Source organism: Rana temporaria, chromosome 5, assembly GCF_905171775.1.
Source record: "Rana temporaria chromosome 5, aRanTem1.1, whole genome shotgun sequence".
In the NCBI taxonomy this organism is placed as follows: domain Eukaryota; kingdom Metazoa; phylum Chordata; class Amphibia; order Anura; family Ranidae; genus Rana; species Rana temporaria.
Window position 1 is genome coordinate 409,940,287 of NC_053493.1, and position 19,147 is coordinate 409,959,433.

General features: G+C 50.8%; 1 protein-coding gene across 4 annotated transcripts in view; it reads left to right on the plus strand.

The window, feature by feature from the left end:
• The first annotated feature begins 14,257 nt into the window (after positions 1–14,257).
• Positions 14,258–19,147, plus strand: part of AGO2 (argonaute RISC catalytic component 2) — a 94,005-nt gene continuing 89,115 nt past the window's right edge. For 3 of the 4 annotated variants that reach the window (XM_040355014.1, XM_040355013.1, XM_040355015.1), the window contains exons 1-2: positions 14,259–14,479; positions 16,143–16,380. In XM_040355014.1, coding sequence (XP_040210948.1) covers positions 16,335–16,380 — 46 coding nt within the window. In that variant the 5' untranslated portion in view covers positions 14,259–14,479; positions 16,143–16,334. Of the gene's footprint in view, positions 14,480–16,142; positions 16,381–19,147 lie in introns of all 4 variants that reach the window. The other variant, XM_040355011.1, reaches the window with a different exon arrangement.

Genomic DNA, 19,147 nt, shown 5'->3' on the forward strand with positions numbered 1-19,147 from the left:
TCGGGTTTGGCATACAGTCCGTGGGTTCGGAGACGCTCAAGTACATTCCTGACGTGTAGCCGGTGTTTTTCCAGAGAAGGGGAGAAGATCAGGATATCGTCCAGATAAATGATGACAAAGAGGTCCAGGTAGTCTCTAAAAATGTCGTTCACGAAGTGTTGGAACGTTGCTGGGGCGTTACAGAGCCCGAAGGGCATGACTAAATATTCGAAGTGCCCGAAACGGGTACGAAAAGCGGTTTTCCACTCATCCCCTTCACGTATGCGGACTAAGTTGTAGGCCCCACGGAGGTCTAGTTTGGTAAAGACAACCGCGGACCCAAGACGTTGAAACAGTTCAGGCACCAAGGGGAGAGGGTACCGGTTCTTAATTGTTATCTTATTAAGTTCCCGATAGTCCACACAAGGGCGAAGGGAATGGTCTTTTTTTTCCACAAAAAAGATGCCTGCTCCCGCGGGTGATGTGGATGGGCGGATGAACCCCTTCCTCAGACTTTCATCGATGTATGTTTTTAAAGTCTCTAGTTCAAGTCCTGTTAAGGGAAAGATCCTTCCGAAGGGAACTTCAGCACCTGGAAGGAGTTCAATGGGGCAATCGTAGGCCCTGTGTGGTGGAAGGGTCTCAGCCCCCTTCTTGCTGAAAACATCCAGGTAGTCGTGGTAAGCTTCTGGAACAGATTGACGGGTCTCGATGTCGAAGTCCATACAAAGTAAAGGCAGAGGAGGAGGTGACACTTGTAAGCAGTGCTGTCGGCAGAACAGAGAACCGAAGCTGACCTTGCCTGTGGTCCAGTCAATCTGCGGGTTGTGAATTTGAAGCCATGGTACCCCCAGTATGACAGGAAATAGGGGAGAGTGAATCACATCTAGGCATAGCAATTCATGGTGATTTTCAGCAATGGTGGTGGGTAGAGGCTGGGTTTCTCGGGTGACTGGTCCGGATTTTAGCACCGAGCCATCCGCTAGGTAAACAGAGAGTCCAGTAGTCCTGGGACGAAGAGGGATCCGATGCTTGATGGCGAAAGACTGGTCCAAAAAGCAGCTGCAGGCCCCTGAGTCAATTATAGCGCTGACTTGGATGGACTCTCCTGGAAGCTGGAAGAGAATAGGAATAGCCAGATGAGCGGAATTACTTGGCAGAACAGGTAGGTGAACGGAAGACATGGACAGACACTTACGAAGTTTGGCAGGACAGGTCCTCACGTAGTGCCCGGCCTCTCCGCAATACAGGCATAAGTTGTTGACCCTGCGGCGTTGTCGTTCTTCAGGCGTCAGGGAAGGACGGAGGAGACCCAACTGCATGGGCTCTGAGGTGTCAGGAACAGATGAGGCTGAAGGAACCGGAGGAACTATACTGGAAACGGGAGGCACCCGTGGCAGCATCCAGACCGGACGAGATGGGGTAGTGGTCCTTTCCGTTCGGCGCTCCCTCAGGCGCCGATCGATCTGGATGGTCAGGTTAATTAATGCCTCCAGGGTCCCTGGAACCCCTACCCGGGCCAGTTCGTCCTTCAGTGGCTCAGAAAGACCAAGGCGGAATTGGTAGCAGAGGGCCGAGTCATTCCAGGTTGTGTCTGAGCTCCATCTGCGAAACTCGGACACATAGTCCTCTGCTGGTCTGCGACCCTGTTGCAGGGCGTGCAAAGCGGCCTCCGCGGAGGCGGCCTGGTGAGGGTCCTCATACAGCAGAGACATGGCTTGGAAAAAGGTAGTAACATTGTCAAGTGATGGATCTTTGTTTTCCAGGAGGCGATGGGCCCAAGCTTGCGGTTCGCCAGACAGCAGTGAGATGGCGAAACCCACTTTAGTGGCTTCTAACGAAAAGGTCCGTGGCTGCAGAGCAAAGTACAGTTCGCAAGCATTGCGGAAGGCCCGGTATCTACTACGTTCACCCGCGAACCTCTCGGGCATAGGGACTTTGGGTTCGGGCGGCAGCATGATCACGGATGGGGAAGCAGATGCCCCAGAAGCCGCTGCAGAGGTGGTGGGAGTAGATAGAGCCTGGACACGATTCTCCAAACGCGTGTAGCCTTCTTGTAAGGTTCGGACGGCCTGGGTCAGTCCCTCAAGATGGCGGCAAAGTTCCTGCATAGGATCCACTCCCTGCGCGGGCTCGGACATGGCTGTCTGGTACTGTCACGTACCGTGCGCGCCATTGCCGCCGGTGCGCGTGCCCGTGCGCGCTGTTGCCGCGATTGCGCGTGCCCCGCGCGCGCCGATGCGCCGCTAGCGCCATCTGGTGGCTGAGGTATTTCATGACATTGCCCCCCTCCAATGGGCAGCCTCCGGATGCCCAATCGCGACATCTCCAGTGGATGCGAGTCCTTAAATGATTGGATTAGTCTCTCAGCATGTATGTTGTCCTCTGGTTCCCATGAATTCTCCTCGGGCCCATACCCCTTCCATTTAACGAGGAACTGAATTTGGTTGCGTCTCCTCCTGCAATCAAGGATGGATTCTACCTCAAATTCTTCTTCCCCATTGACTAATACCGGTTCTGGGGGACCAGTATCTCGTTCAGGAAAGGGATTGGGAAAAGGAATATAAAGAGGACCTGTCATGGCTCTATACACAAAAAATAAAAAGTGGACGGTGTCAGTAGGGCAGTGGACGGTGTCAGTAGGGCAGTGGACGGTGTCAGTAGGGCAGTGGACTGTGTCAGTAGGGCAGTGGACGGTGTCAGTAGGGCAGTGGACGGTGTCAGTAGGGCAGTGGACGGTGTCAGTAGGGCAGTGTCAGTAGGGCAGTGGACTGTGTCAGTAGGGCAGTGGACGGTGTCAGTAGGGCAGTGTCAGTAGGGCAGTGGACTGTGTCAGTAGGGCAGTGGACGGTGTCAGTAGGGCAGTGGACGGTGTCAGTAGGGCAGTGGACGGTGTCAGTAGGGCAGTGGACTGTGTCAGTAGGGCAGTGGACTGTGTCAGTAGGGCAGTGGACGGTGTCAGTAGGGCAGTGGACGGTGTCAGTAGGGCAGTGGACGGTGTCAGTAGGGCAGTGTCAGTAGGGCAGTGGACTGTGTCAGTAGGGCAGTGGACTGTGTCAGTAGGGCAGTGGACTGTGTCAGTAGAGCAGTGGACGGTGTCAGAAGCATTGTACCTCCATCCAAAAACCTGGATCGGCTCTACTGAACCCAACCCAATACAAACTGTTCACAAAGTGGCACTGTGCATTCTACAACCATTTCAAGCACCTTTTAATTACAACAAAAAAGCCCAAAAAATTCAAAGCAATCCACAGGCACCCCACAAATAGAGAACAAAAAAACAGATTAAATATCAGACCGTGCCTGCCCCCCCCCCCCCCCAATAGAGACCTCCATTACAGCAAGAGAAAAAAAAACCTTACCTTCCAGGAGCCAAGAGGCAGAGAGGGGGGCTGACAGAGAGGGGGGTTGCTGACAGAGGGGAGTGGCTTACAGAGAAGGGTGGGCTGACAGAGAGGGGCGGTCTGACAGGGGTGGGTTGCTGACAGAGAAGGGGGCTGATGGAGGGGGGTTGCTGACAGAGAGGGGGCTGACGGGGTTTGCTGACAGAGAGGGGACTGACGGGGTTTGCTGACAGAGAGGGGGCTGACGGGGTTTGCTGACAGAGAGGGGGCTGACGGGGTTTGCTGACAGAGAGGGGGCTGACGGGGTTTGCTGACAGAGAGGGGGCTGACGGGGTTTGCTGACAGAGAGGGGGCTGACGGGGTTTGCTGACAGAGAGGAGGCTGACATGGTTTTCTGACAGAGAGGGGGCTGACGGGGTTTGCTGACAGAGAGGGGGTTTGCTGACAGAGAGGGGGCTGACGGGGTTTGCTGACAGAGAGGGGGCTGACAGGGTTTGCTGACAGAGAGTGGGCTGACGGGGTTTGCTGACAGAGAGGGGGCTGACGGGGTTTGCTGACAGAGAGGAGGCTGACAGGGTTTGCTGACAGAGAGGGGGCTGACGGGGTTTGCTGACAGAGAGGAGGCTGACGGGGTTTGCTGACAGAGAGGGGGCTGACGGGGTTTGCTGACAGAGAGGGGGCTGACGGGGTTTGCTGACAGAGAGGGGACTGACGGGGTTTGCTGACAGAGAGGGGGCTGACGGGGTTTGCTGACAGAGAGGGGGCTGACGGGGTTTGCTGACAGAGAGGAGGCTGACGGGGTTTGCTGACAGAGAGGGGGCTGACGGGGTTTGCTGACAGAGAGGAGGCTGACAGGGTTTGCTGACAGAGAGGGGGCTGACGGGGTTTGCTGACAGAGAGGGGACTGACGGGGTTTGCTGACAGAGAGGAGGCTGACAGGGTTTGCTGACAGAGAGGGGGCTGACGGGGTTTGCGAAACGGGCTGGCAGGGGCGTCAAAATGCCGCTCCCCTAAATGTACCGCCTGGTACCACCCGGTCCCATGATAGGGCCGGCTCTGCTCTTCCATCCTCTGGAACTCCCTACTCTAATCTGTCTGGCTATTGCCTACTCTTAAGGCTGGGTGCACATATGAGCTGAATGCGGCTCACAGCAGGGGTACGGTGCGTCCTGGTTCACCATTTCAGCTCTGATTTCACCCCGAATTGCTGGCTGAATTCAGACTTGAAATGGATCAAAAGACGCACAGCGTTTTTGTGCAAATCGCACCGGACCCGCTGCGGAGATATGTGAACCGGCTCCATAGAGAACACATCAAAATCTCCTGCTATCGGAAATTCCTACCGTGTGTACGCGGCATAAGGTCGGGTTCACACCATTGCGAATTAGATGCGGATTTTCCTGCATCCAATTCGCAATGGTGTGAACCCGGCCTTATGCCGCGTACACACGGTAGGAATTTCCGATGCAAAAAGTCCGATGGGAGCTTTTCGTCAGATATTCCGACCGTGTGTATGCCCCATCAGACTTTTTCTGCCGGCATTTCCCATATGCAGCACTGATGGGCTACACTGATATGCAGCACTGATGGGCACCGATAGGCTACACTGATATGCAGCACAGATGGGGACCGATAGGCTACAATGATGCGGACCGATAGGCTACACTGATATGCAGCACTAATGGGCACTAATAGGCAACACTGATGGGCACTGATAAGCTGGACTGATGGGCACTAATAGATGGCTCTGATAGGCAGCACTGATGAGGAGGTACTGAAAGGCATTACTTATGACCATCTGTGAAGGGCACTGACAGGCGTTACTGATGGGCACTGATTAGCACTTTGATGGGCACTGATTGGCGATTTGGATGGTGGGCAATGACTTGTAGCTGATGAGCACTGATTGGCATTGTGGTGGGCACCTCTGATGGGGGCTGCACTGATAATCAATGTGCTGATTATCAGTGCACAACCCCCCCCTCTGGCAAGAGAGACGCCGATCGGCTCTCCCTGCCAGTGCGAAGTGAGGAAAGCCGATTACCGGCACTTCCTGGTTACACGCGGTGATCAGCTTTGTGGAGTTCCTGCATAATATTTACATATTTCATGACCTAGTCCGATGTTTGCATCAGCTTCTAGCACTATGGCTGCAGTCTTCACCTAGTAAAGTTTGTGGTCACAGCTGTTCCTGTGGTAAAGAGCCTACGTCAGAGGTTCTTTTTCCATGATCAGAGATGCGGTGTGTTATGCCCTCTACACACGATCGGTCCATCCGGTGAAAACGGATTTTTTCATCAGATAACCGATAAAGCTGACTTTCATCAGTCGTGCCTACACACCATCAGGTAAAAAAACGATCGTGTCAGAACGCGGTGACGTAAAACACAACGACGTGCTGAAAAAAAAGTTCAATGCTTCCGAGCATGCGTCGACTTGATTCTGAGCATGCTTGGATTTTTAACCGATGGTTGTGCCCACAGACGATCGTTTTTTTTTCTATCGTTTTTTTAACCATCAGATAATTTTAAAACAAGTTCCTAGTTTTTTCACCGATGGATAAAAACTCTGGCCCAGATTCAGTAAGCAATTGCGCCTGCGTAACCATAGTTACGCAGCGCAATTGCTGACTTGCGCCGGCGTAACGAGTTCTCCTGATTCAGAGAACTCGTTACGCCGACTGCAGCCTAAAATCTGCATGGCATAAGGCTCTTATGCCACGCAGATTTTAGGCTGCATTCTTGCGATGACCGCTAGGGGGCGTTCCCATTGTGGTCAGCGTATAGTATGCAAATTGCATACTTACGCCGATTCACAATGTTGCGCGCCCCCTGCGTACGCAAGTTACGTCGTTTCCGTACGGCGTGTTTAGCGTAAGGCTGCCCCTTCTAATAGCAGGGGCAGCCAATGCTAAACTATACCCGGCGTTCCCGCGTCGCGACGTTCGAATTTTACGTCGTTTGCGTAAGTGAATCGTGAATGGCGCTGGAAGCAAATGACGTCCTTGCGACGTCATTTGCCGCAATGCACGTCAGGAAAGTTTCCCGACGGCGCATGCGCTCTATGCTCGGTGCGGGAGCGCGCCTAATTTAAATGATTCCCGCCCCCGGCGGGACCATTTACATTGCGTGCACTTGCGCCGGGCAATTTTGCCGGCGCGCCCTCGCAATTTACGGAGCTACTGCTCCGTGAATCGAGGGCAGCGCAAAATATTTGCGGGGGCGCAGGGTAAAATCGTTGCCCTGCGCCTCTGCAAATAGAGCGCAATTCTTTCTGAATCCGGGCCACTGTTTTCATCAGACGAAACGATCGTGTGTACGCGGCATCAGAGTGACACACCACACCACCAATCGCCGCGCTGCACGCCCTCCGTGGGCGAGCGATCGCGCCTTATCCTGATGGACGCCATATGATGCCCAGCCTTGATAATTCAACCACTTCCCGGCTGTCATTTTGCTATCAGTCGGGCGGGAAGTGGTTAAGGTATAACTAAAGACAAAACTTTTTTTTTTTTGGGCAGATTAGAGATAAATTAGAACCCCCAGTTAGAAACACCTCCCTAGGGAACACTTAACCCATTGATCGCCCCCTAGTGTTAACCCCTTCCCTGCCAGTGTCATTTATACAGTAATCAGTGGCTATTTTTAGCTCTTTCACACCTTGGGCTAGATTCACGTAGCTGCGCCCCTTCTTACGGCGGCGCAGCGTATCGTATTTACGCTGCGCCGCCGTAAGTTTGAGAGGCAAGTGCTGTATTCACAAAGCACTTGCCTCGTAACTTACGGCGGCGTAGGGCAAATGGGGCCGGCGTAAGCGCGCGTAATTCAAAAGATGATTAGGGGGGCGTGTTTTATTTTAAGTTTTTTACGGCATGCACCGCTCGTGAAAGAATCCCAGTGCGCATGCTCGAAATTCCGACGCAAATCGTCATTGCTTTCGACGTAAATTACGTCCAGCCCTATTCGCGAACGACTTACGCAAACGACGTAAAAAATTCAAATTTCGAAGCGGGAACGACATCCATACTTAACATTGGCTGCGCCACCTAATAGCAGGAGCAACCTTACGTCGAAAAAGCCTAACGTAAACAACGTAAATAAATTGCGCCGGGCGTACGTACGTTTGTGAATCGGCGTATCTAGGTCATTTGCATATTCTACGCCGAAAACAACGGAAGCGCCCCTAGCGGCCAGCGTAGAATTGCACACAATTATACTCCGCCGTATTCAAGTTACTTTGGTGGAGGAAGCCTATTTTTTGAGCGTATCTGCCTTTGAGAATCGGCGTAACGATACGCCGGCGCAGATTTGAAATTACGGCGGCGTATCTGGAGATACGCCGCCATAACAGCTACCTGAATCTAGCCCCTTATTGTTATTGTTTTGACAAACTCCGCTTGCTCAGCAGGGATCAATCCGTTGATCCCCGCTGAGCTGGCGGACGACAGGTCCGTCTCTGCTCACTGTGCAGGAACGGACCTGTCAGAGCTCTGCTCTCCTCTATGGGGGATCGGATAAAAACGGATCCGCCTGTCCGTTTTCATCCGATTTGATCAACCAGACGGATGGAAAATATATTGGGCTAGACTCAGGTAGGGGGACGTAAGTTTATGCGGGCGTAGCATATCCTATTTACGCTACGCCTCCGCAACTTAGACGGGCAAGTGCATTATTCGCAAAGCACTTGCTCCGTAAGTTGCGGCGGTGTAGCGTAAATCTGCCGGCGTAAGCGCGCTGAATTCAAATTGTCAAGAGGTGGGCGTGTTTTATGTAAATAAAACATGACCCCACGTAAATGACGTTTCTCACGAACGGCGCATGCGCCGGCTGTGAACATATCCCAGTGCGCATGCTCCTAATCACGTCGCAAATAGTCAATGCTTTTGACGTGAACGTAATTTACGCAAAGCCCTATTCGCGAACGACTTACGCAAACGACGTAAACTACGCAAAATTCGACGCTGGGCCGACGTCCATACTTAACATTGGTTGCTCCTTATATAGCAGGAGCAACGTTACGCCGGAAAAAGCCTTACGCAAACGACGTAAAAAATACCGCCGGGTGCACGTACGTTTCTGAATCGGCGTATCCAGCTCATTTGCATATTCTACGCTGAAATCGACGGCAGCGCCACCTAGCGGCCAGCGTAAATATGCACCCTAAGATACGACGGCGTAGGAGATTTATGCCAGTCGGATCTTAGCCTAATTCCGGCGTATCTTGCTTTCTGAATACAGAAAGAAGATACGCCGGCGCAGATTTGAATTTATGCGGCGTATCAATAGATACGCCGGCGTAAATTCTTTCTGAATCTAGCCCTCTCTTTTTTTGTTAATTGTCGCTCTTTGTTTGTTTATAGCGTAAAAAATAAAAACCACAGAGGTGATCAAATACCACCAAAAGAAAGCTCTATTTGTGAGGGGAAAAAAAAGGACATCAATTTTGTTTGGGTACACTGTTGCACAACAGCGCAATTGTCAGTTAAAGCGACGCAGTGCCTAATCGCAAAAAATGGCCCGGTCATTTAGAGGGTAAATCCTTCCGGGGCTGAAGTGGTTAAAGAAGTCCTTTGCAAGCCGCGCTATGCAGGGTGGTTTCAGAGTCGGGCGACTTTGAAGCTGCCCCACTGTGAACCGAGATAGCTAATTTCGTGTTTGGTGAGCATTGATTCTGAGCATGCCTGTTTGTACTTTCGACTTTTGTGTGATGGATTTGTGTACAGACGATACGAAAATCAGACAACAGATCGTTGTCCGCCGAAAACTCACTAGCCCGTCATCCAACATTTGTTGGCCGAAAGTTGGACAACAATTGTCAGAAGGAGCGTACTAACGATCAGATTTTAGGACAACAGTCTGTCAACAGGCAATCCGCTTCCAACAATCGGATTGTGTGTATGAGGCTTAACCACTCACTTCCCACCCGGCCGTCATTCTGTTATAGGGGCGGGAAATGGTTTAGCTATCCTGACTGGGCGTCATATGATGTCCAGCAGGATAACAGCCGCCGCCGCGATCGGTGGTGCAGCGTGTCAGTCTGACACACCGCTACACCATTCTCAGTAAAGAGCCTCCAAAGGAGCCGTGTCCAATCACGGCTGATCACTATGGGCCATATTCTGAGTATAGTTACGATGGAGTATCTCAGGATACTCCATCGTATCTCTCTTTTTTGGCCCGCGTATCTATGCGAGTGATTCTTAGAATCATTTTCGCATAGATACGCTGAAGATCCGACATGTGTAAGTCACTTACACTGTCGGATCTTAAATGTAATTACCCAGCCCGCCGCTAGGTGGCGTTTACGTTCAGGTCTCATTTGTTTATGCAAATGAGCCTGATACGCCGATTCCCGAACGAATTTGCGTCGCGTAACCGTCGCTAACGTCGTCTGCGTAAGCGTAAGGTTACCCCTGCTATATGAGGGGTAACCTTACGCCAGTCCCACGTACGCCATGTTAAGTATGGCGTCGGGTCCGCGTCGTCTTTTCCCGTCGGGTACGTCGTTTCCCTAAGTCGTTCTTGAATACGACTTTACGTCAATGACGCACACGTCGGCGTCATTGACGTTTTACGCCGAGAACTGGAGCATGCGCACTGGGCTATTTTAAGCCCGGCGCATGCGCAGTTCGTTCGAATCGGGGGGCGCGCTTAATTTAAATACAAGCCGCCCCCTTGGAGTTGCGCGGGGATACGCCAGGCCAATTACACTACGCCGCCCCAAACTACGGAGCAAGTGTTTGGGGAATACAGCACTTGCTCCTGTAGGTTGGGGCGGCGGAGTGTAAATGGCTTACGCGACGCCCGCCCAAAATCTATGAGAATATGGCCCTATATAAATAGGAAGAGCCATTTTCTGACAGACCCGAGTACATGAGAGCCGAACGGCTGCTCTCCTGACAGGGGGGGCCTGTGCTGATTGTTTATCAGTGCAGTCCCCCCTCAGATGCCCACCCATGACGCCGCCAGGACCACCAGGGATATGCCAATCTGTGCCCAGGCAGCTGCCAATCTGTGCCCATCCACAATGCCTGCCAGTGCCACCAGGGAGGCCTATCAGTGCCCATCAGCACCACGTATTAGTGCCCATCAGTACTGCCTATTAGTGCCCATCAGTGCCACCCATAAGTACCCATCAGTGCAGCCTTTCAGTGCCCATCAGTGTTGCCTATCAGTGACACCATAGAGTGCCCATCGGTGCCGCCTATCAGTGCTCATTGTCAGTGCCACCTCATTGGTGCTGCCTTATCAGTGCCTGTCAGTGCCCATCAGTGAAAGAGAAAACTTACTTATTTACTAAATTTTATAACAAAAACAAAAGTAAAAAAAAATTTTTAGCAAAATTTCAGTCTTTTTTTTATATGTTTAGAAAAAAATAGAGGTGATCAAACACCACCAAAAGAAAGCTCTATTTGTGGGAACAAAATGATAACAATTCTGTTTGGGTACAGTGTTGCATGACCGCGCAATTGTCATTTAAACAGTGACAGCGCTGAAAGCTGAAAATTGGCCTGGGCAGGAAGGGGGGTAAGTGTCTGGTATTGAAGTGGTTGTAAACCCACTCTGCCAACTTGCACCTACGGGTAAGCCTAGATTAAGGCTTACCTGTAGGTTCAAGAAATATCTCCTTAACCACTTGCCGCCCGCCAATGACAGATTGACGTCGGCAAAGTGGTTGTAGAATCCTGACCGGACGTCATATGACGTCCTCAGGATTCTGAGCCACTGCGCGCCCCCGGGGGCTCGCATCGCGGCGATCGTTGTTGCGGGGTGTTAGTCTGACACCCCGCAACACCGATCTCGGTAAAGAGTCTCTCACGGAGACTCTTTACCACGTGATCAGCCGTGTCGAATCACGGCTGATCACGATGTAAACAGGAAGAGCCGTTGATGGCTCTTCCTCACTCGCGTCTGACAGACGTGAGTAGAGGAGAGCCGATCGGCTGCTCTCCTGACAGGGGGGTTCGCGCTGATTGTTTATCAGCGCAGCCCCCCCTCGGATCGCCACATGGACCACCAGGGAAGCCCACCCTGGACCACCAGGGAAGGGCAGATAAAAAAAAAAGGCTCAAAAAAAATAAAAAAAAGGCTGTAAAAAAAAAAGGGCAGATCAAAAAAAAAAAAGGCCAAAAAAAATAAAAAAAAAGGCTGTAAAAAAAAAAAAGCATTAAAAAAAATGATGCCAATCAGTGCCCACAAATGGGCACTGACTGGCAACATAGGTTAATCAGTGCCGCCCCAGTGTCCGTCAGTGCCACCCTACAGTGTCCATCAGTGCCACCCCACAGTGCCCATCCATGCCCAGTGCCCACCTATCAGTGCCCATCTGTGCCACCCATAAGTAGCCATCAGTGCCACCCATAAGTGCCGCCCATGAGTGCCCATCTGTGCCACCTATGAGTGCCCAGTGCCGCCTGTGTGTGCCCATCAGTGCCCCCTATGTGTGCCCATCAGTGCCACATATGTGTGCCCATCAGTGCCGCCTATGTGTGCCCATCATTGCCGCCTATGTGTGCCCATCAGTGCCGCATACAAGCGCCGCCAATCAGTGCCACCTCATCTGTGCCCGTCAGTACTACCTCATTGATGTCCATCAGTGCCATCTCATCGGTGCCCATGAGTGCCGCCATATCAGTGCCCGTAATTGAAAGAGAAAACTTACTTATTTACAAAAAAATTTACAGAAAAAAATAAAAACGTATTTTTTTTCAAAATTTTCAGTCTTTTTTTAGTTGTTGCGCAAAGAAAAATAATCGCAGAGGTGATCAAATACCACCAAAAGAAAGCTCTATTTGTGGGAAAAAAAGGACGCCAATTTTGTTTGGGTACAGTGTAGCATGACCGCGCAATTGCCATTCAAAGTGCGACAGTGCTGAAAGCTGAAAATTGGCTTAGGCGGGAAGGTGTATACGTGCCTGGTATGGAAGTGGTTAATCATTCTACACGGTTAAGGAGATATTTGCAGAAAACACTGCACCGATGTCTAAGGCGCCTGCACGCCGTAGACAATGGCGCAGGCGCACTGAGTGTCCTGGCATTATGATTGGGATCATGCTGGTCCTGCACGAATGCGTGGGATCAACGTCATCACCGCTCCAGCCAATCACAGCGCCGGAGCGGCGATACCCTGAAGAAGCGCAGAGGGGACATGGTGGCGGCGGAGGAGGGGAACGAAAAGCACTTCGGGGGCCTCGATCTCAGGTAAGTCATTCATAATGAGCTAGTATGTTATGCACACTAGCTCATTATGCCTTTTTCTTGCAGGGTTTTTTTTTTGTAGGAAAAAAAAAAATCGGCTTTACTTCCTCTTTAACCCCTTCCCGACCGCCGCATGTACATATACGTCGGCAGAATGGCATGTACAGGCACATTGGCGTACCTGTACGTCCCTGCCTAGACGTGGGTCGGGGGTCCGATCGGGACCCCCCCCCGCGACTTGCTGCGGTCGGGTCCCCTCGGGGAGCGATCCGGGACGACGGCGCGGCTATTTGTTTTTAGCCGCTCCGTCGCGATCGGTCCCCGGAGCTGAAGAACGGGGAGAGCCGTGTGTAAACACAGCTTCCCCGTGCTTCACTATGGCGCCGCATCGATCGAGTGATCCCTTATATAGGGAGACCCGATCGATGACGTCATTCCTACAGCCACACCCCCCTACAGTTGTAAACACACACACAGTGTACACCAAATCCTACAGCGCCCCCTGTGTTTAACTCCCAAACTGCAACTGTCATTTTCACAATAAAGAATGCAATTTAAATGCATTTTTTGCTGTGAAAATGACAAAAATCCCAAAAATGTGTCAAAATTGTCCGAAGTGTCCGCCATAATGTCGCAGTCATGAAAAAAATCGCTGATCGCCGCCATTAGTAGTAAAAAAAAAAAAAAATAATAAAAATGCAATAAAACTATCCCCTATTTTGTAAACGCTATAAATTTTGCGCAAACCAATCGATAAACGCTTATTGCGATTTTTTTTACCAAAAATAGGTAGAAGAATACGTATCGGCCTAAACTGAGGAAAATTTTTTTTTTATATATGTTTTTGGGGGATATTTATTATAGCAAAAAGTAAAGAATATTGCATTTTTTTCAAAATTGTCGCTCTATTTTTGTTTATAGCGCAAAAAATAAAAACCGCCAAGGTGATCAAATACCACCAAAAGAAAGCTCTATTTGTGGGGAAAAAAGGACGCCAATTTTGTTTGGGAGCCACGTCGCACGACCGCGCAATTGTCTGTTAAAGCGACGCAGTCCCAAACTGTAAAAACACCTTGGGTCTTTAGGCAGCAATATGGTCCGGGGCTTAAGTGGTGAAGGGATAACCCCTGTGAGATTTTGTTTTTTGCCATCTGTGCCCCATTGGGGAGATTTCCCTTGACTTCCTGTCCCATAGCCAAACAGGAAGTGAGAGGAAATCCCTACAAATGACGAAATTTATTGGACCCCCCATGTCACCAGAACTAGTGTCCCCATTGGAAGATTTTCCTCTCTATTACTTTTCTAAAGGAAAACCCCAAATTTGGGGGTTTTGAATCACGTCACACACATAATGTATTGTTTTTTTTTGTATATTCTTTATTTAGAGAACATGTTTCTGTGGTATACTACTATTGCCCAGTCATGACAGGCCCTCTAAAAACTTTAAACAGTAAAAGCTGACTGCGTGCCGTTTCCATGACATTTTCATCATTTTGCAGCAGTCGCCGTAAAAGGAGTTTTTGCACCCTGCCCTCAGTTTCCACACATTTTGCCCTCATCCAACATGGCGGGGGTTGTTTGTTGCCGTTGTTGACCCAGTAACCATAACCGCCGCGCTGGCCCCCGCCCCCCTTTCTTAGTTACCCGCCCTTTTCACCTCAGGTGACATCAGTGGGGCCCCGCGTCTACGCCCCACCCACCCGGCAAAGGACGCGACGAATGGGAAAATAGACGCACCCCCTGACGTCACCGCTCCCCTCCTCAGTTCATGTCGCGCACAGTGCAGAGGGAACGGCGGCGGCGTTGGACAGTTCTATGGAGACTTGAACGAGCCTGAGCCCCTCGGCCGCCATTGTCGCGCCCCCCTTCTCTCTCTCTCGCGGGATATAACGTCGCCTGTGCGTGTGTGTCTTCCGGCTCAGACCGAAACAAGCATCATGTACGCCGCAGCCAGACCGGGTGAGTGTCTTCCCTCCCCCCCACATCCCTCAGTGTGTGTCCGAGGCCTGTCTGGGGCGGACATGATCATCATTTATCTTCCCGCCGGCTCTTCTTTTCACCCTTCAGGCCGCCGCGCGCCACATCCCGCGCCAGCGAGCCTGGTCACGTGCCAGCCTGGGCTGAGAGACGAGGTGGGGGGAGAGAGCAGCGCGGGGCATGCCGGGAGACCCCCGCTTCTTAAAGGGCCAGGCACCCCCCTTATAATCCATCTGGGGAGGGGGAGGAGTTATGCTGGTGGTGGTGGTGTTGTTGTTGGGCTACAGCTCCCAGCATGCCATTGTTATTGATCTCTCTATGACCTGTTGTGTTGTTATTGTATGTTTAACCACTTGCTTACTGGGCACATATACCCCTCCTGCCCAGGTGAAATTTCAGCTTCTGGCACTGCGTCGCTTTAACTGACAATTGCGCGGTCGTGCGACGTGGTTTCCAAACAAAATTGGCGTCCTTTTTTCCCACAAATAGAGCTTTCTTTTGGTGGTATTTGATCACCTCTGCGGTTTTTATTTTTTGCGCTATAAACAAAAATAGAGCGACAATTTTGAAAAAAATTCAATATTTTTTACTTTTTGCTATAATAAATATCCCCCAAAAACATATAACATTTTTTTTTCCCTCAGTTTAGGCCGATACGTATTCTTCTACCTATTTTTGGTAAAAAAAATCGCAATAAGCGTTTATCGATTGGTTTGCGCAAAATTTATAGCGTTTACAAAATAGGGGATAGTTTTTTTTTTTTTTTTTTTTTTTTTACTACTATGGCGATCAGCTATTTTTTTTTCGTGACTGCGACATTATGGCGGACACTTCGGACAATTTTGACACATTTTTGGGACCATTGTCATTTTCACAGCAAAAAATGCATTTAAATTGCATTGTTTATTGTGAAAATGACAGATGCAGTTTGGGAGTTATCCACAGGGGGCGCTGTAGGAGTTAGGGTTCACCTAGTGTGTGTTTACAACTGTAGGGGGGTGTGGCTGTAGGACTGACGTCATCGATCGAGTCTCCCTATAAAAGGGATCACACGATCGATGCAGCCGCCACAGTGAAGCACGGGGAAGCCGTGTTTACATACGGCTCTCCCCGTTCTTCAGCTCCGAGGAGCGATCGCGACGGGGCGGCTATTAACGAATAGCCGCGCCGTCGTCTCGGATCGCTCCCCGAGGGAACCCGACCGCCGCATGTACTGGGGGGGGGGGGGGTCCCGATCGGACCCACGTCAAGCAGAGCACGTACAGGTACGTACATGTGCCTGTCCGTGCCATTCTGCTGACGTAAATGTACATGAGGAGGTCGGCAAGTGGTTAATGTCAATGTAAGCGGAGCTCAGGCTCCATTGTGCCCCCCAGAGAAGGTCACAGATGTCTTGTTTGTAGAGAGAGAGGTTCTGCTCATCATACTTGTTACAATGTAATTGTGTGACTTTTATATTCAACCCCCAAAAAACAACATTTATTGTATTGTATAACAGCTTACCAGTCCTTAGATGTGATGGCTGCATTTGGTTTTTACTTTTATGTGTTTGTTTGTTTTTTCGTTTGTTTTGTATTCACCTGATGATCCTGCCAATAAGTCTGTTATATTAATTTTTTTTTTTCCCCTATTTTTTTTTTAACAGAACAAGCTGTCCTGCAGATGTAGCAGTTAGAACATCGGCGGTCGGCTTTCTTTCGAACTGGGGGACTCAAGTGCGATTGTTATTGACGTCACCAGAGGGACTGCACATAACAGTCGGTGAATAATTACTGCCGGAGAGAGACGCACGACCCAGGATATATTAAAGAAAGGAAAAACAAAAACATTACCGAAAATGATGCAAGAGACGGCCAGAGAATGCGACCCTATCACAGGAGAGGGTAAGAGACTTGCAAGGGGCACAGGGGGTGTGGGTGAGAGGTGGCTAGCAGGCCAGCCATGGTGCTCTGCGGACGGGGTCCTGGAGGTGGCTAGCAGGCCAGCCGTGGGGCTCTGTGGAGTGTGTGCTGGAGGCGGCTAGCGGGCCAGCCTTGGGGTGCTGGTGGCCAGCCGTGGTGCTCTGCAGATGGGTTGCTGGAGGTGGGTAGCAGGCCAGCCATGGGGTGCTGGTGGCCAGCTGTGGGGCTCTGCGGACAGGGTTCTGGAGGTGGCTAGCAGGCCAGCAGTGGGGCTCTGCGGATGGTGTGCTGGAGGCGGCTAGCAGGCCAGCCGTGGGGCTCTGTGGAGGGTGTGCTGGAGGCGACTAGCAGGCCACCTGTGGGACTCTGTGGACGGGGTGCTGGAGGCGGCTAGCAGGCCACCTGTGGGACTCTGTGGACGGGGTGCTGGAGGTGGCTAGCAGGCCATCTGTGGGGCTCTGGAGGGTGTGCTGTAGGTGGCTAGCAGGCCAGCCGTGGCGCTCTGCGGAGGGTGTGCTGGAGGCGGCTAGCAGGCCAGCCGTGGGGCTCTGCGGATGGGGTGCTGGAGGCGGCTAGCGGGCCAGCTGTGTGGCTCTGTGGATGGGGCGCTTGAGGCGGCTAGCAGGCCAGCTGTGGGGCTCTGCGGATGGGGCGCTGGAAGCGACTAGCAATTGCTACAAAAACCGGGCAATAGGGGGACCTAGTTAAGTGTTTGTAGGGTCTCCAGGGGCTACACAAAGTTCCAACGGGATGCAGGTTGGCCACCAGAGAATTGGATGGATTATACAAATGATTCAGGCCGGGCTCACACTTGAATTTGGATGTGTCTGACAGCAGGAGTAGGTGCGTCCCTGTTCTCCAATCTTCAGTGACGAATCGGCCCCAATTATTTTGCCTGAATTGGAGCCAAAGACACACAGGACCCCTCTGCAGTGCGCTTTTGCAGCCGCCCTGGACATGTGTGGACTGGCTCCATAGAGAGCCAGTCACTCTCCTGTCATGCAAATTGGATGCAGAGAAACCTATTCGCATAAGTGTGACCCCAGCCTTAGTCTCCATTCTCACCTGAGTGTAGCGCAGCGACAGCTGCTGCAGTGTGTGTGTGTGTGTTTGTTTTTTTTTAAAGCTGTTTGTTGGGGGCCTGCAGGGTGATTTCACGTTGAATTGCACACGAACGTGCTGCGCTTTACTGCACTAATTCGCACAGGGTGTTTTTTTTTTTTTTTTTTTCTCGGCTCATTTATGTGACTGGGCTAAAATCGCACCAAACGTAGTGCATGCACACACTGCCGTACCATGCAATCCAGTGCAGGCAAACGCACTGCTTTTACGATCTGTGTTTGGGTTGTTGTTGGGATTATATTGGCACCCACAGCAGCAATGCGTTTTGGACGTGGTGTGTGTGTGTGTGTGTGTGTGTGTGTGTGTGTGTGTGTGTGTGTGTGTGTGTGAGAAAGGTGCGCAGATGTGAGTTTCCTGTACCACGTTCTGATGTGAACAAGACATAAGAAAGAAAAAAGACAAGCAAACAAATGCAGCTTGCCAGTCATTAGTGGCTGTACTGTATTATATTTTGGGTTCTCGCTTTCAGTTGGTTGTATAATGTGTAAGTTCACCACTGGCATGTTGCTGACAAAAGATGTTACAATGTAGTTGTGCAATTTACTTTTATATCTACCGCCATCTGTGTAGTACAAGAGGCATTCTGATGATACAAATTGAATACATTGTTTTAGAAGATCTTATTACAAAGTTTTAGTTGCTAAAGGCAAGTGCACTTGGAGCTGCAGTCGCTGTAGATGCGTTCAAGGGGCTGGGAAAAAATAAAAAATACATTATTTTTTTTTTGCTTGCACATTATTGGATGATAAAATCAATAGAGATTCCCCCTCATTTAAAGTCTTCCACACCCCCCCCCCCCCTCAGATCTACAGTGACTGTAATTCCACGTGTACTTGCAGTGCAGAGTGGATTTGCCTTTCGTGAATCAAACCCCATAATCACTGGCCCGGATTCAGATAGCCTTTACGTTGGCGTATCTATTGATACGCCGCGTAAGTTCTACGAAGCGCCGGCGTATCTTCTTTCTGTATTCAGAAACCAAGATACGGCCGGCGTAAGTCTCTTACACCGTCGTATCTTAGGCTGCATATTTACGCTGGCCGCTAGGTGTCGCTTCCGTAGATTTCCGTGTCGAATATGCAGATTGGGGTAGATACGCCGATTCAGAAACGTACGTCCGCCCGGCGCATTTTTTTACGTAAGGCTTTTTCCGGCGTAAAGTTACCCCTCATAAAGCAGGGGTAAGTCATGTTGGGTATGGACGGCGGAAACGAACAGCGTCGTATTTTACGTCGTTTGCGAATAGGGCTGTACGTAAGTTACGTCCACGTCAAAAGCATTGACGGTTTGCGGCGTAATTTGGAGAATGCGCACTTGGAAACGTTCACGGACGGCGCATGCGCCGTTCGTAAGAAACGTCAAATACGTGGGGTCACAAGTAATTTAAATAAAACACGTCCACATTTGAATTAGGCGGGCTTACGCCGACACATTTACACTACGCCACCGTAACTTAGGGCGCAAGTTCTTTCTGAATACGGAACTTGCGCCCTAAGTTACGGCGGCATAGCGTATCTGAGATACGCTACGCCCGCCGATAGATACGAAAATGTATCTGAATCCGGGCCATTATCTCCAGCACACGTTTTGTAGCACTGTGCAGCACATAGATGTATAATCTGTGTTG